General features: G+C 34.1%; 3 protein-coding genes across 6 annotated transcripts; all 3 read right to left on the reverse strand.

Moving 5' to 3' along the window:
- Positions 1–984: 984 nt before the first annotated feature.
- LOC112498832 (protein STRICTOSIDINE SYNTHASE-LIKE 10-like) lies at positions 985–3,682 on the reverse strand. Its single transcript, XM_052439926.1, has 3 exons — positions 3,679–3,682; positions 2,446–2,587; positions 985–1,675 (listed from the first exon to the last, which is right to left on the reverse strand). The coding sequence occupies exons 1-3, from the start codon at positions 3,680–3,682 to the stop codon at positions 1,441–1,443; spliced, it is 381 nt and encodes a 126-aa protein (XP_052295886.1). The 3' UTR covers positions 985–1,440.
- Positions 3,683–4,273: 591 nt separating this feature from the next.
- LOC102609117 (choline/ethanolaminephosphotransferase 1) lies at positions 4,274–11,655 on the reverse strand. 3 transcript variants are annotated; one of them, XM_006484301.4, is made up of 20 exons: positions 11,291–11,655; positions 10,863–11,057; positions 10,724–10,733; positions 10,592–10,642; positions 10,357–10,434; positions 10,163–10,238; positions 10,046–10,068; positions 9,870–9,970; positions 9,488–9,582; positions 9,306–9,374; positions 7,765–7,834; positions 7,153–7,216; positions 7,036–7,076; positions 6,865–6,949; positions 6,057–6,119; positions 5,659–5,717; positions 5,513–5,565; positions 5,116–5,188; positions 4,842–4,887; positions 4,274–4,664 (listed from the first exon to the last, which is right to left on the reverse strand). In XM_006484301.4, the coding sequence occupies exons 2-19, from the start codon at positions 10,997–10,999 to the stop codon at positions 4,866–4,868; spliced, it is 1,170 nt and encodes a 389-aa protein (XP_006484364.1). In that variant the 5' UTR covers positions 11,000–11,057; positions 11,291–11,655; the 3' UTR covers positions 4,274–4,664; positions 4,842–4,865. The 3 variants fall into 3 exon arrangements, with proteins under 3 accessions (XP_006484364.1, XP_006484365.2, XP_024957152.1); XM_006484302.4 differs by lacking the exons at positions 10,863–11,057; positions 11,291–11,655 and having other exon boundaries at positions 10,724–10,747; XM_025101384.2 differs by lacking the exons at positions 10,592–10,642; positions 10,724–10,733; positions 10,863–11,057; positions 11,291–11,655 and having other exon boundaries at positions 10,323–10,415.
- Positions 11,656–14,002: 2,347 nt separating this feature from the next.
- LOC102618725 (protein STRICTOSIDINE SYNTHASE-LIKE 10-like) lies at positions 14,003–16,529 on the reverse strand. Of its 2 annotated transcripts, none has more exons than XM_025100568.2 (3): positions 16,274–16,529; positions 15,291–15,453; positions 14,003–14,711 (listed from the first exon to the last, which is right to left on the reverse strand). In XM_025100568.2, exons 1-3 carry the CDS (start codon positions 16,371–16,373, stop codon positions 14,183–14,185), a joined length of 792 nt encoding a protein of 263 aa, XP_024956336.1. In that variant the 5' UTR covers positions 16,374–16,529; the 3' UTR covers positions 14,003–14,182. The 2 variants fall into 2 exon arrangements, with proteins under 2 accessions (XP_024956336.1, XP_006484567.2); XM_006484504.3 differs by having other exon boundaries at positions 15,291–15,560.
- Between the last annotated feature and the right edge of the window lie 396 nt (positions 16,530–16,925).

Here is a 16,925-nt window from a genome sequence, read left to right on the forward strand (position 1 = left end):
GACTTCTTGGTATATAGATCTTCAAGTTTTTTCCAGAGGCCTGCAGCAGTAGTTTGGTCTCCCACTTCCCTGAGAACTCCATCTCCCAGACTCAAGATTAGTGTGCTATGAGCTTTATCTAAAGCATCTCGCATTTCTTCATCAGAAAGCTTGCTGGGTTTCTTTTCAGATCTTGGATCACCCAAAGTCTCCACCAGCCCCTGATGAACCAACAGAGCTCTCATCTTGAGCCGCCATAGATGAAAGTCGTTTTCTTCAGTGAATTTTTCTACCTCAAATTTAGAGGTTCCCATTTCTTGGATCAAAGATCAGAGATATAAGCTCTAATACCAATTTGTTGAACCTAGACCAGATTTACATACCCAATCAAGAATCTCCAGGATTAGCTGAACTCTCTAATCAAGAACTAAGAATGGTTTAATCAAATCACTCAAACAAATCACCAGAAACAATATGTAAAGAACAACAGATATAAGTGGTTCGACTGAGAAAGCCTACATCCACTGAAGAACAGAGCAACAGCCTTTTGCCATTAACCAATAACAAGTTACAAGCTTAGAGACAAAGTTACAAGTGATACGCTATATGATTTCTGAGTCTCAAAGACTACTTATACTAGCTAGAAGACTCTCAAGAAGATCCCTTGTCAACCAGCTGTAACCTGGGTTTGTTGGCTAACAAACCCAGAATTTTCCCGCCTGTTGTAACTGACCTTTAACAGCTTCTAGGACACGTGTTGAATTCACACTAACAGCAAGCCCGAAAACGACATTCTTTCATGCCGTTCAGAGTAAGTGGAAGCACGTGACATTTACGTGCTTCTCTTAAAGCTTTGGCTGACGACCAAAATTTGTCATACAGGCTTGTATCCTTTCGGCTGACATGTCGTATACCAACATGACCACAAACTGACATGACGGTTGATCTTCTGGAAATCAGTTTTAAGCTCATACTTTAACAATAAAAATAAATTTTATTATGCAACCCAGAATTCTCCTTTGCTGTCTGCCTCAATGTTGTCCGGAAATTTTTGGAGCTGAGCAAAAGGTTGTGGAGGGCACATAGCTCTATGGTCATGGAGCCAAAACCTCAGAACTCGCATTGGGATGGATTCAGCCACTAAGAGGAACGTCTTGTCCTTGATTAGGGCAACTCCATTTGGAAATGCCAAACCTCTGTATATGATTGTCACCTCATTGCTGTGTGGATCATACTTCAAGTAACCTCCCGCTTCTGTCTCCGTTATCGATTACAGAAGAATATTGCCTACAAGAATAGTAATTTGGTGTAAGCATTGTAAAATGTTAATCTAGAATTGATGAACAAGAATTAAGAAAAGAAAATATCCTTCTTTGAAAATACATGCTACTGTCAGTAAAATAAACGACTCCAGTACTAGGATCGATATCCAAGGCGTTTGTGAATCGAAAAGGTATTCCTTCAGCGGAAGAAGCAAGTAGCTGTGCTGGACCAGTTAGGCCCGACCTTCGGCAGCCCAAAGTATGCATCTGCTATGTATAGATCGCATGTCACAGGACTGAATTCGATGCCCAATGGCCTCCCACACCAGGGTTCCAACCTGGGACTTGTTGAGCCATCGCATAATCTCCTCAGACGCCTAATCAAATAGACAGATTCCACAAATTTCATGATAATACGAGCTTTCCATAAACAACTTTTTATTGTTAAAAACAAAGCACCATATGCATAGGCATATTACTATTCCAAATAAAATGATCACTATGAGTGGTAAAAACTATTGTGTTTCTGAATTCCTCGTTAGTCTTTGCTATAGTTAATTCAGGCCAACATTTAAAGAGTATATATATATTAGAAATGTTTCAGTTCGAAATTTTAAAGTGCAGAAAAGTACGGGAAAACTTTAAAACAACATGGTTTTAAGAGCTTAAAACTGTAAGTCTTTAAAACCGTGCAGTTTTAAAACTTTCATGCACTTTAAAATCTCTTACCAGAAAATAATTATATACATATATGTATGTATATGTATATGTATGTATATATATGTTGCAGATTATATTGTCCAAATTCATGTACTAACACTCAACTTAAAGATGCCTCAATATCAGATTTAGTTGGAATTAAAGAAAAAAAAGTTCATACACATACACATGAACATATATTTTGCATCACTCATAGCTACAAGATTAAAGCATGCTACATGCTTCATTTAGAATTTTCTATGTAAATTCTTATCACGTAATTTCAGTGCCATGTACAATAACAATATTATACATTGTATGATTACAACTCAAAAGTCAAAACTATTTTCAGAGAATATCTTCCTTAGAAATTATTTAGAAAATTATTACCGACATCTATCTAATAGGATTCTTTTTCAAATTCTTAGAAGTTATTTACTACTTTACATAATAACCCTTAGCCTTTAGTATACAGAGTAGAATAAATAGTGAAAATTATAATTACCAGTAAGGAGTAGTAGTAGCAAACTGTGTCCATCCAAGCTTGGAGCCTCGCCACTTCAGACTTCTACCGTCAGAAACACTAACATATGGCCCTTCACCACCACAATCGAAAGCAAGGCTTTCAGGACCAACCCCCCGGGAAGCTGAAGTTGAATGCCGTCAAATAAACTAGAATAAATCATCAAGAAGAGCACAAGAGAATAAACTATGTTCATCATTTTTTGTTGCTAGAGCGTTTTTTATTTTATTGTTGTTGCTCCTTGCTAGTGTTTATTTAATATCACCAACTTAATTGTAGAGTTGTAACGGGTTTTTATAACAGGTTTTTGTCATCTCATTTTAGTTAGGGTTCGTACTAATTACTTTTCCTTATGTTGGGTTAATATTAATTATTCATATTCCAAATTGGGAATCAAACTATTATAGTACACACAAAGTGTGATAGGTTTTTGTTTTTTAAGTTGTTGATGTAAATTTTTGCTTGATGTATAATGATTGATTTGTGTTTCGGGCTTTCTTCTAAATCAAGTTCTATGGCTTAGTTTTTGCTTAAAGCAAGTGTCTCAAATCATATGTCTCCTTGTGGTTAATTGTTCTCTAAAAAGAAACAATTATCAAAGGGGTTCGGTGTGCCAGCGATAACCCTATGACGCTTAAATTAGATTTTTTTACTCAATTTTTAGAGAGAGAAAATTTAGGAGTGAGATGAGCATAGTTCGTTTTACTCCTTTTATGTCCTTTTTTCTCTTACCTTCAAATGATGGGTCTTGGCCTTTATATCGGCAACTTAGAGTCAATTGGAGAAGTTATGTGGCACTTTTTCTTGTGACAAGTGTCAACCAAAACCCATGCATAGAAACATATATTCATATGTGTCAATACTTGTTCATAGCAAGTAATCTTTGGACATTTATCATATTTTTGGGCCCTTAACTTTTAATGGACTTTAGATTAAATTCGGCATTTATATTTGTTCTTTACAAGGATGATTAATTTTGCAACATTATTTTGTAAGTGCATTCCGCAGAATGTTTGTTAGTTTGTAAACTCATTCCGTAGAATGTTTATTGGCCCACTAGCACATTCCGTAAAATGCATATATTTTCATGTAGGCGTATTTTGTAAAATGTATATTTACCTATAGGTGTATTTCGTAGAATGTGTATTTATTCGCAGGCGCATTTCATAGAATGTGTATTTGCTCATAGATTCATTTCATAGAATATATATTTGCCCATATACGCATTTCATAAAATGCTTAATAGCTCGGGTGCTTTTACTTAGAAATATTTTCTAAGTGTCTAAGTCATTATTTATAAAGAATAAACCTAGGTTATTTTTTATAAAAAATGGACTAGATCATTTTTTGTTGAATCATGCCTTTAGCCCTTTGTCGAAAACTTGCCCTTTAGGCATTTTATTTAAAAATATTTTTTAAATGCCTAAGTTATTTTTTTGTGAAGAATAAATCTAAATCGTTTTTTTGTAAAGAATGGACGTAAGTAATTTTTAGTTTAATCATACATTTGACATTTTATTGAAGACTCACCGTTTGAGTGTTTTATTTAAAAATATTTTCTAAATTCCTAAATCATTCTTAACAAGGTCGTTATTTGTAAAAAGTAAACCTAAATCATTTTTTATAAAGAATAGACCTAGGTCCTAAGTTATTTTATGTAAAATATTATTATTAGACCTATATCTGGAAAACACTAGTATCAACACCGTGCCAAAAAGCATCATTAGCTCCGAGAAAGAAGAAATTTATATTGGCAATTAAGTTAGAATTAGTTTCCTGATGATGAAGCATTCACCAAAATTCCCTGATATCGGTGCTGGCAAATCCTTTCATATACGTTGAATGGCAGTAAGAAAGCGTCCAGAATAGTTCATAACAACAATTTTGCTTTAACTAGTGGCCTTGCCCACCAGAAACAACCAGGAGAACGTACGAAGACTCATCAAATATGCCCTTAACAGCATTCAGGCTCTCTCGCACTTACAAAGCCACATCCATAAAATAATAATATTCTAACACAGTGATGTTTCTGTATTTTTTACTCATCTCCAATTCCTAATCCATTTCTGAAACTCAATTAATAATCTATAACAATGAGGGATGGACCAGAAACTGTGTCCAGATACAAATCTGTTACTGATACTAAACCAAAATTGACATGCCAAGTCCCTGGCTTGGCTGCATTGCTTCCAACTTGCCATCTGAACAAGATTAAAAATAGGGCAAGAAATTGGCATTAATCAAAAACTGAATCTAGTAAACAAATATTTGAAATACATCTTGAGATCTCGACCATCAGATAGAAATCAAAACTTAAGACAAATAAAACAGACAGCAAATGGAAATAATTACAGTGCATGAACAAGACAAGGACATACCCAAATGTAAGCATCAAGAAGCTTTCAAGCTTCTTTCCTGGTAATCCTGTAATTTAACAAGAGAGTAACATTAGAAACCAAAGTCCAATCCCTGGGAAGGAAAGAAAAGCCTAATAATGTATGCAGGATAGGTTGAATGTTCCAACAATCAACTTTGCAGTAAAGCTAATCGAGAATATATAATGAGCAAATACAAAGATCTCCTCAAACATAAAAAATGTACAGTACAAATTCTGACTAGTGAAATAAAATTTGGTTATTATAACAATCTCACCTGAAGCAATAAATACCCAAGGCCGTCGTAATTTCATGAATAACTGATGTCGCAAAGTGTAGATAGAGGCCAGCTGTAGTTAGCAAAAGAGCAATGTCAGGCACAGTGAAGTTTAACATCATATTATTTATGAGATCTCTAACCATGAACTGAAATATAGTTATTTGAAACCAAAATGGAAGACCACAGAAATTGTGAAAACTCAACCATAATTTTATGCAAAAACTTAAATTGTCTATAAGATTCATATTCAAACTACTTCCCCAAAAATGGAATTTAATGAGATCAAAAAGTCGATATGGCAGCAAATGCACAGTAGAGTTTGAAAATGTCTCACAGAAAGTGCAGATTGCATTTTATAAACAAGAACACAACTGATACAAATAAGACCATGTACCTGTAAATATACAGTAACCGAGCAGAACCCAGAATTCATCAACTAAAGGATCTCTGCTACAATGAACAAAAGGTGTCTATTAATGTAAAAGAAAACTAAAACAAAATGGTCATCGAGGAAGCTCAGAAAAATAAACTTTTACACACCCGTCATTTAGTTTAGCAGTAAGTGCATTAGCTACGGCAAATGGAAGATACAACAGTGACTGCACAAATGACAGGAAAAATTTAGCAATCCAGTCTCCAAACAAGAATCGTTTCAACAATTATGTATGGTGTCATCAAAGCACTTCCAAGGAGGAACATTGAGTAAACAAAATCATTTTCCTAATCACTAAAATGTAAATATACGATCAAGTTAATCCTGCTGCATTGTGAATAATATAACAAAAAAGGGAAAACTGTATAATTTGTTGCGAATGAAACTGAAATGTCTTGCAAAATAACCTTAGGCGCAATATTTATTGACTTCAGAGAAATGGAAGTCACAAACATTCATTAGAAAATTCTCACAAACATTATTTGGAATGGATAATTCTACATACCATGCACATGTTAGTTTTCAGTCCCTTGGGCTCATCACACAAGTGAGCCAGAATCATTCTTCCCTGTGAAAATAAGCATTTCATCAGCAAACAGATGAAGAATATGACTGATTGTTGCAGAAGTGCTCAAGATAAAATTAGAAATCCACACCACAAGAGAAAACAACATGAGCAAAAGAAACCTTGAAACCTAGCAACAAGCAGCATATGGTGGGTGAAATACATATACAAGTTGCCAAATAACAAAATGATCAGAAGATTATAAAACAAATCCAAAACATGCTCAGTGCAAAGACATTTGGTGGGTGAGATATGTACACGAGTGTGAATAAACTGAAAATGTTTACCATGCATCTTCAGAAGCAATCACGTAGAAAATGGAAAACAATTGTCTTGAATTAAACACACAACAAAATTTAATAGGCAACATTTGCATTTGATAGTCATTCTACGATCAAAGATAGCGGGTGGAAAAACAAAATGCCGATACAAAGGCAAGAGTATCCTAGTAATTGGCAGATGACATAATTGGGTGATATTGGCAACTGTAGTTAGTGTCCCACTTGCGAGTGCTTGGCATCAGAACTTATTTGTATTTCATTATTTTTTTTAATTTTTATATTAGCACACACCAATAATACCATCAGTAAAATATTCACCAACACCATGAAATGGCAAATTGCTACCCAAGGAGGCAATAATACAATCTGTTTTACATGAAATCTTGACTTACAATAATGAAAATTAAATCAGAAATTCAAAAAAGATATGAGAATTGAAAGGAAAAAGACAAATAATTGTATCCTACCACGAGGAACCCAAATGCAAGTCCAGTTCCCAAAACAACGAAATGTGGATATTTCCGAATAATTTCAGCCGGAGAAAGATAATCCCTACATAAGGGGGAAAAAACAAACATGAAGGCAAATATTAGGAACAAAATTAAACATGAGAACAGATAGCACAGGGTGACTCATACCAAGCAAGCACTCCTACCAAGAGTACCACAAAGGGGTAAAGCTGTCAAGAGACAAACGAGATGTGTTAAGCATATTTTGAACGCAGAGTTGAGTGTCATGATGCTACAAAGAATTACCATTGCTAATGCCCGTAAAATGCTTCCGTTTCTTGACTGAACAACCTTATAAACATTGGACACACTGCATCACAGACATAGAACTCATAAGAGAGGTTCAAGCAATGACCTTATGCAAGAAACTGTTAAAGGACAATGCATGTGAAACCTAATCAAAACATGGTAGTTTGAAGTTCAACTACAACTCCGGCCTGATAAAAAACAAACCTATGCATAAAACATCTTGGTTATAACATCTTCCACATGGAAGGATGGTTATAACATCTTCCACAGTTCCTTCCATGCTAACTTTTTGAGCATAGATGAAGAATATAGACATGAACTGAAGGTCACATTGAGAATAAGTGGGGAACCAAGACAACAATAATATGGAAACTAAGCTCTAAGATGCATATGCCAGTACTGTGGGTTCAGCAACTCAATACCCTGATCAGTAGCTTTAATCTGTTTAAATTCATATTGGAATGAGAAAGCAACAAGTCCAACAAGAACATGAATCTAGAATAGAATGGACAAGAAGAGGGGGAAAAAAGAATTAAAGATTACAGCATGAAAGTTAACGGTGAAGGCCAAGTTTAAATTTGAACCCTTTAGGATTAAGAAAACACTTACTTGAAGTATACTGTAGGGATAACACCAAAGGCGATCATTAAATATAACACTGCTCTGTTTGTTGGGATTGCTGAGGTTAAAAGAAGGAAAAACAAAAATTAAGTCAAAAGGACATTAAAGAAAAACCATTTGTATACTTAGGAGTTCAAAACAAATAAAAAGTTTATTAAAAAAAAGAAGAAAATAACAGTAATCAAGAAAGGAAAATAGAAAATAACAGTAATCAAGAAGTACTTAGTGCATCTTCTAAGAAATAATAGAGGCTTGAGAAAATTAATGAATCACCAATCAAAAGTCAAAATGTTTACAGAGATGGAATGTTATGATATCTCCAGTACAAACAAGGCAACAGCAGGATCCAAAATTAAAAAATATATATATATCGGGAAAGCTTTTAATAATTTATATTCCGACATCAACAAACTGTGTAAGAAAACGTGTAACATATAACTAGCACAGGTACACTACTAAATGCAATAAGGGTAAAAAGAGATGGAATCAAGAAAGTGTCAAATTATCATAACAAGCACCTATTGATGCGTCAAAAAAAAAAAAATTCTAAATCTACCATGCAATGTAAGTGTCATTGTTGTGGGCTGTAAAGCGCACAAACAGCACCTTAGTTTAGGGGCTGTTTTGGGCCTTTAGGTGTCCTAGCTTGCTTAAGAGAGTTTTGTACATATTTCGGATGCAGATAGTTTCCTAATTAGACTAGGAGTAGGCTTTCCTATAGAGAATCCTGCACAGATTTTGTTTTCCCTTCTAAGCATGGATTCTCCTCATTAGATTAGGATACTTAATAGGAGTAGCATTACTTAAACGTGCGTATAAAGACCTCTATTTTATTCTCTGTGCTTTCTTCTTCCTCTCACTTCTTTGTTTATTCTCTGTGCTTTCTTCTTCCTCTCACTTCTTTGGCGTGTGCTTCACTCTTAAGTTAGGGTTTTTGAGTTTTAGGCTGACTTTGGCACTAAGTTAGACTAGATTTGGCGCTTAAGGCCGCACGCTACATTAAGGGCGTGACATAAGACACATGCTGCCACTTCAGGAACAATACACATATAGTATCATAATTGACAATAAGAAAGTCAATCTGAAGCAAATTTACTCTGTAATCCCTTGAAAATGTACTTCAGGCCAATGTTCTAGCAGTGCACAAGATATAAGACTATCCAAGCAACATTGAACAAGAAACAATCAATAGCCAAATAAGTAGCTTTATGATTAGCTTACAAACATCATAGACACATATCAGCTCAACAGTCATCAGTACACAAAGTTAACTGTATGAAAAAGCTAAAGGCAATTTTACATCTAAAATTTTCACAATTTTTTCAAACAGTCTCTGATCAATTCATAAAATGGCACACAAACGAATGTCCAAAGTACATAAGCAACAGCCAAAATGAGTCTTCTTCCATTCAGTAATATCCAGTATAATTGAACACATATTGTCAATTCAGAGTTCCATTTTTCTGACATATAGCTTATCAGCTTCAGAGTAAAGAATATTAATCATCTGCTCTAATAATGGAGCTTACCATTAATAAATGGCACCCAACTCAAGAAGGGCATAGAATTCCCAAAATTTTGCGCCCACCACTCAGCACCTAAGAAAAGAGACTCAAGTTACTATCACAGGAGAATATAGAAAAGATAAGAACTGGAAGCATAAAATAAAAATCAGTAAGGTACATTCTTTTAAGTGCAAAAAGGAGCATACCAACTATAGCTGTAAAGAAATGGCCCACATAGATCAGCATAAGACCCTCAGTAGGTCCATTGACCACCGGAAGAATAAGGGTATTGGTAAAATAGCTGGAAAAAGAATTATCAATATTACTGACACCAAAAAAGAAAAAATGAAATTGAGACTTATACCAAAAAAAAAATTATTGGAAACATCAATCAATCTCTATGTCATACATATAAAGAATGCAGAAACAAAAGAAAGGCCTCAATAATCATAAATGATATTCATCCTAAAGGGGTCAAAGAGCAACCATCCTTCAATTGGCGTTGAGTGACTTCCTAGCTTTACATACTTAGTGCTGATTTTATTCAGTGTGTACAAAATAAAAAATAGTATGTTTCGCACCACTTACTGTTCCCATGTTGCTCCAAAAAATGGAACAGCTGAAATTACCCAGAACCAGAAAGTATCTCTTCCACACATAGCAGTGCTTCCAAAAGCCATGGCTTCAAACTGAAAGCACCAAAACATATCAAAGGCATTGTAGTGATCAGAATTACAAAAGAACAGAACAAGGTATATTCATACCGCACAGGCTAGCGCATCACAACCTGCAACATGGGAAACAAGAAATATATTTGATCAACATCGACTACTAATTATCAAGTTGTAAATATCAGGCAAAAGACATGAATGAGCAAATACCATGGTCAAAAAGTTCACCCAGTGGACTGGAAGAATTTGTCCGTCGTGCTTGCTTCCCATCAACAGCATCAAAAGTCTAGCACGTAATTAGTGAAAGGTCAAAAAGAGCCACAGCTAAAAGTACTAGAATGCAGTAAAACAAACAGAAGAAAAGAAGGACCTGACAAAGTTGCATTTTGGTTGTAGAACGGAACCTGATATAAAAATAGAAGCAAGCCATGTGCAAAATGAACCCATCTAGGTGGAGCTGTATCCAAACAAGGCGAATATATCTGAAAAACAAATTTAAATATGGAAATTAACAAAGCAGAATCTAACCACAACTAGTTATTTAATATCACTTGTGATAATAAAGACTTTCAAATTGCAAATTATACTCCAACATAAATTATCAATAAAAAAATAACAGGTAGAGAAATTGCAACTCACATAGCCAATCACTGCTGATATGACTAAGAATATAAATCCGGTAAGCGTTATCTGGAAAAAAAAACCGTGTAACATAGTTTCAGCAATATTAATTTAAAAAAAAAAAAGGCCAGCAATAACAAATTATCTTACCATGTTAGGTCTGGAGAAGATCCCGCAGCAGAGACACAATCAAAAGAACATACAAATTAATCAATATAAGAATTCAATTTTTATCCCCCCCAAAAAAAAGAAAAAATACAAAGAGAGAAAAATTAAATGGAAAACTTACGGCATCCAAAGAGGGAAGAAATTGACGAAACGGCTCCAAAAAGGTTGCAAGACATATTTGGCCAAATATGAATTATCGACTCCACTGTATTTGTATCTTTGCAACGCCGCTACTCCATGAGCTCCTATGTATCCCATTCTTTCCCCCTTTTTTCTTTTTAATGATATACTTTTTGTGACTCTCACTGATTTTAACCTGCTGATCGTTAATGGAGAAATTATTCGACATAAATCAACATAAATATACCAGATTAAATGATGAATCGCCAAAAATCATGCATTTTAATTATTCAGAATTTCAACCAAAAAAAAAAAGTAAAAGTAGAATACAAATCGTAAATGGAGTGGATCTGAAAACGAAATGCCAGAGCTCAGTAGGAAGAAAAATTTAGAAAATTAATAATTTTAAAAAAGAAGACACAAAGATACCTGTTAGAAATGAATAGATCCGGGGAGAGAGAGAGTCACAGATTTCGTGATTGGAAAATAAATAAATAAATAAACAGCTGCTTTTATCTCCCGCCCTAAATAAAAAATTTCTCCCCCATTTTTTCGCTTGAAACGGCACCGTTTATGATCTGCCAGTGAAGAATTTCTCTTCTTTTTATTGACTGTCACACAGCTTTAGTAAAAAACTTTAATTTGATAAAAAGAGAGAAAGGTGCACTTTTTGCGAGAATATTATTATGATTAAGCTACTTTTTCATTTAATTAAAAATGTTGAAAATAGAAATAACTCTCGAGTTAAGCATCAAACTTTGAGACTGTGGATTCCTTTTACAGCACAAATCTCTCTCTCTCTCTTTTTTTTTTTTTTTCTACATCTTTTTAGCTCCTAGGCATATTCTTTTTAATTTCTTCAGTTGTCATTTTCTAGGACATCCAACCTTCTTCGAAATTTCAATTTTTTTTTTTGTTTTTCTACTCCTTTTTAGCCCCTAGGCATATTCTTTTTAACTTCTTCAGTCGTCATTTTCTAGGAAATCAGACCTTCTTCGAAATTTCAATGCTTATTTGGTCAAAAAAGAAAAAAAGAAAGCATTTTGTTTGAGCAATAGACTCAAATGTTACGAGAATCATCAACAAATTTCATTATTAGAATTTAAGTTAAGGCTCAATTATTAAAGTGTCTAATATTATTAATTTTTTTCTTTTTAATGTCCTCAATACAATACCATTCTACACACACACATATATATATATATATAGATATATTTATTTATTTATTTAGTCTGATGATAATCTGTCATTTTTCTCGTGATTCATAAGTTTCTTATTTTTAACATAAAAAATATTTTCAATACAAAAAATAAAATCAATTTACATACTGTATCCATAATATTTATTTATTTATACATGCTTGGTAAGTTACGCTCGTGCTTTGTTTAGCGGCGAGCTCCAATTGGACCCAGCGACGCGGCAACCCACGAAACACGTCAAGGGTTTTATTTTTATATTATTATTATTACTGGAACTTGGAGTTGACATGTCATTGTCCGAGGGCACTTAACTTTTTTTTTTAATACTGATTAAACATCGTAGTACTACATTACACAGATATTTACAACAACTACTATTATAGTAGATATATTATACTGATAATTACAATTAAATATACATGATTGTGACTTAAATTCTGTGAAGTACATGCCCAGACAAATAACTCCTCACAGAGGAGGGATGTCCAGGCTTATATTGTTACATTGAATTCTGTGAAGTACATGCCTAGACAAATAACTCCTCACAGAAGAGGAATGTCCATCGCAAAGGAGGATTTTTACATATTAAGAACATCTAGCCCCCACAAAAGTTTTGTAGAAGCTAGAACCGCTGCTTGTGAGGGCATCAGCCCACCACTTCGGCCTTGACTTATGTGCCAAGACTTTGACTATGGTTCTTTAATAGCTATTTTTCTCTACAATTGACCAAATATTTGAATATATTCTTCATCTTAGAACTAGGGAGAAAATAAATTTGTTAACCAGCTTTTGTCGATAAACTTCTAGAAATTTCAGCACCATAACAGGCTATTCCATCCAATTCACAAATGGACGGCATAATGATTTAATGAATTATTTTTGTAAGACATAAAAGTTTATTGTTACATTTTGAGATTGAAGTTTTATTTGGAAACGAGGAAAGAAAAGAGTGAAGAATTGCCATAACTAGAATTTGAATTCGTAAGCCATTTCCGACTTCTCCTTGATGATTTAGAAGATGCAGTGTTGTCGGATCGGATGGATGTGTGTTGGTAATCCAATTTGTAGGGACAAATAAAAAGTGTGAATGCGGTGTTACAGTTGGACTTGCACACACATCAATGTGCTCTGTTCCCTGAAGTCTTGAGTGTGTCTTCCCCACCCACCCACCCCACTTGCGTTTTATTATTATACGACAGTGTGGAACTTGGGAATTAATAAGTAATCGCAATTCAAAGTGTCAAAAATGGATACAATCTGATAGGTACCTTACGACAGTTGTAACGTACATGAAAAATTAGTTTCAACGGTGGGGACGTGTTTATTTAGTTTTTAACATTTTATTCCCTGTTGCTTATTGAAATGCTATAAAAAAAAAACTAAATTATATATATAGAGAGTCAGTATATCTCACTTTCTTAAAATGAGAATGTCTATATCAGAGAGTTATTACATATGTATATATTAGAAATATTTTAATAAAAAATTTCTAATTACATTAAAGTTAAGGATAAAGTAACAGAGAAGAAAAAAACACAAATTTTAAAATAATATATTTTATCATGTAATATTTTAAAATCTAAATTTTCATTTATCTTATAACTCATTCTTTACTTTACTATGGCCAGACATCGTTAATTAGAAACATGTGTGCATGTGTATATATAGTTTAGAATATGTACAAGTTGCCACTCTTGGATGGCTCTTTTACGGACTTGGCAACAAAATTGGACGTTGGGACCTTCAATGAACTGAATCTGCTTCTTCAAAATTGTATTTCAAATTCCGAATCTAATATTAAAATGGAAGAAGGTAAATAAAATCTAAATTTGAGACCCAAGTTCTATTGATCTTCTTCTTATAGTAGACAGACAGATAACCCACATGCTTGTTTATTACCAAACAAAGAGGTGGTTACGAATTAAAATAAATAAAAAACAAATTCACCACATAAATCTCTTGATTTATCGAAAGAGATTATCAGAATATTTATATTAATACTTGAAAATCAAACAAAAATATGTATTTAGAGTTTGCTTACTAATTAATTAATTTGTGTTTTTAACCAAACAAGAGGGGATGGCAAGACAGAAAATCTTCTGAGGAAATAGCAAAGACTAGACTAGGCCTTTATTACGACAACATAAGGCTGCACAGAAGATCCCGTGTACAAATATCCACCGTATTCTTGAACTTCACTGACAGAATTGAGTGTATTTCCTTCGTTTCCATCCAACACATCCACAACATTACCATTCACATCAAACTTAACCCCAACAGGGTCTCTTAGAAACCATGGCTTCGCAGTTTCTTCACAGAAAGCCGTCTTCTTATTGCTTTCAATCTTTCCCCTCGCAGAGTTCATTGCAATCCAAAATTCTCCCTTGCTGTCACTCTTGATGTTGTCAGGAAATCTCGGCATCTCAGCAAAAAGCTGCGGAGTGTATGTAGTTCTTTCACCTTGAAGCCAAAACCGTAAAATCTTCAGTGTGGCTGACTCAGCAAGTAGGAGGAACGAGTTATTATTGCTTAGTGCAACACCATTCGGAAATGATAAGCCGTTATACATTACTGTCACGTTCTTCTTGAGTGGATCATATTTCAATAACCTCCCACTTCTATCTCCGGTAGCAATCGACATAAAATATTGCCTACACAACATTTGTGCAAAAATATTAATTTACCATGCAATTATATTCAGAATAACAATACTTTTAGCCCAAAAAAAAAAAGAAAATTACTGTTTTTTATTACAAAATGCTACTGAAACTACTATAAGAAAAATGATAATTTAGCATAGTCACCATATATTTTTGGTAAGAGTTCATTGCGCAAGTCTTATTGCTTATCATTGAAGTCAAAATATCTGTCTCTATTTTTATGGTTGAAAACATTTATGGCTAAATATGACAACGTTTTGTAACGAAATAGTGTTGCCACCAATTACCTTTTTTTAGAAGGAAGTTATTTTGGCTAAGTAATAAATTTGTGGTCAAGTACTGGATCATTAGCCACAAACGTACTTCTGGGAGAATTTGACACTTCTTTGGAAGTGAAGTCAATATATACATAAAAAGAATAGGCAATTCCTATCTATAAATAGTATATACTATTTATGTGAGTAGTGTATCTTAACTTACATATAAGATAGGGGATCCTGTAGCCTACAAAATTAGTGTAGAAAATAATTTAAGGATAAGCATCAACAACCATTAAGAAAGGAAAGCGACCTTCTTTGGAAATAAATGCTGCTGTCGGTAAAATAGACTATTCCTGTGTTGGGATCGATGTCCAAGTCGTTTGTGAAACGAAAAGGGATTCCTCCGGCTGAAGAAGCAAGTTGTTGAGCCTGACCACCATTTGGACCGACCACCATCAACCCAAAGTACGCATCTGCAATATATAGATCGCAAGTTACAGGATTGAATTTGATCCCTAATGGCCTCCCACACAACGGTTCCAAAGTTGTATTCGTTGAGCCATCACATATTTCCCTTGCCCTAACCAAATAAATTCCAAATAATAAGTTAACTGAATTTTTCAATAAAACACTAGAGATTTAGACCCTTTTTAGTGCTATTTTCCGAAGCCAGTTTGTTTTTCGACGAAATTCTCAAAATAAAATTGACAATGATGATAAGAAAAGGCTAAAGCATGTCAATGTGGTTTTAGGGAGAGATCTAAAATTCTCAGACCCTTCTTTTTTTAAACAAAATTTTCTCATGTAACTAACGGTAAATAAATTAAAAAATAAAATTAATTAAATTTTAATCATATATTAACATTAAAAGATAAGTGGCATAAGATTAATTGTTAAAAGTTTAGGAGAGCTCAGATTAAAAGCGAGTTCAGTAGAGTTCAATTCAATAGAGGATGTCTGCAGTAGGTCAAAACATAGTCCGGTCAATTAATGCTGATGCTGATATCATTAAAAACCTGAGGACATACAGATTAAAATCAATACAAGTTTATTACTATTATACCTACCGTGTTCAAATTTTATTAACGGTAAGTACGAGGCCCTACAAACACAAGCGTATGTTTGTATCTACACACACATATTTCATTTTATTGATTTCCTTTTTTAGAAAATCTTAAAAATCAGATACTGGCATGCAATTGCATGGTTTCTTCCCAAATAGTAATTAGAGGGTGGGATCTGAATGCATTAACGTGTATGCATGCATTATGCTGCATATTCTTAGTTGATTACCTGTGAGGGGCCGTCGTAGCAAACTCAGTCCAACCAGAGTTCGCAGCTTTCCATTTAAGGATTCTACCGTCGGAAACACCGACGTACGGTCCTTCCCCATTGCAGTCGAAAGCAAGGCTTTCGGGACCAACCACCCCGGGAAGCTGAAGCTGCTGATAGCTTTTGGAAGATAAGATGACACAAGGAAAAACCAGGGGGAAAATGAAAATAATGAAAGACGAAAGTAGTTTCATGGTGTTGCTATGCATACTGATATGACAAAAGTCGAGTCTATTTATAACCTGGCAACAGAGCTCTTTTGGTCTTTGTACGTCTGTGGTAGTTTTAGACTTCTGTGTCTAAAATTTATTATTCATTAATACTAAATAATATACATTTCTTAAGAAATAAATGAGCCGAATAATCAAATTGGTTGGGTAGTTTTCAGTCATGATTGCCAAAAAAATTAAATATTCATCAATGTGCATTGTCTGTATGCTGAATTATGGATTGGTTGGGGTAGTTTTCCATGGAACAAAGTAAACAGTGAGTGATATCTAGCTAGTTAGTGATCATTTATTTATTTTTTGATATACGTATATTTATAGGTAGCGTTTATTTTTTAGATTGGAGTGAGAATCTTAGGATTGGGAGTGTGGAGTGGGAGTGTGAG

The sequence above is a fragment of the Citrus sinensis genome, chromosome 4, assembly GCF_022201045.2.
Source record: "Citrus sinensis cultivar Valencia sweet orange chromosome 4, DVS_A1.0, whole genome shotgun sequence".
Classification (NCBI taxonomy): domain Eukaryota; kingdom Viridiplantae; phylum Streptophyta; class Magnoliopsida; order Sapindales; family Rutaceae; genus Citrus; species Citrus sinensis.

Coding starts and splice junctions, on each gene's coding strand:
- LOC112498832 (XM_052439926.1), bottom strand. Junction 1,676..2,445: donor GCTACTACTACTCCTTACTG/GTAATTATAATT, acceptor AACAATAAAAAG/TTGTTTATGGAAAGCTCGTA.
- LOC102609117 (XM_006484301.4), bottom strand. CDS start 10,999: ATGGGATACATAGGAGCTCATGGAGTAGCGGCGTTGCAAAGATACAAA. Junction 7,835..9,305: donor TTGGGTGCCATTTATTAATG/GTAAGCTCCATT, acceptor TTTTAACCTCAG/CAATCCCAACAAACAGAGCA. Junction 7,077..7,152: donor TTTTACGGGCATTAGCAATG/GTAATTCTTTGT, acceptor GTCTCTTGACAG/CTTTACCCCTTTGTGGTACT.
- LOC102618725 (XM_006484504.3), bottom strand. CDS start 16,521: ATGCATAGCAACACCATGAAACTACTTTCGTCTTTCATTATTTTCATT. Junction 15,561..16,273: donor GCTACGACGGCCCCTCACAG/GTAATCAACTAA, acceptor TTATTTGGTTAG/GGCAAGGGAAATATGTGATG. Junction 14,712..15,290: donor AGCATTTATTTCCAAAGAAG/GTCGCTTTCCTT, acceptor AATGTTGTGTAG/GCAATATTTTATGTCGATTG.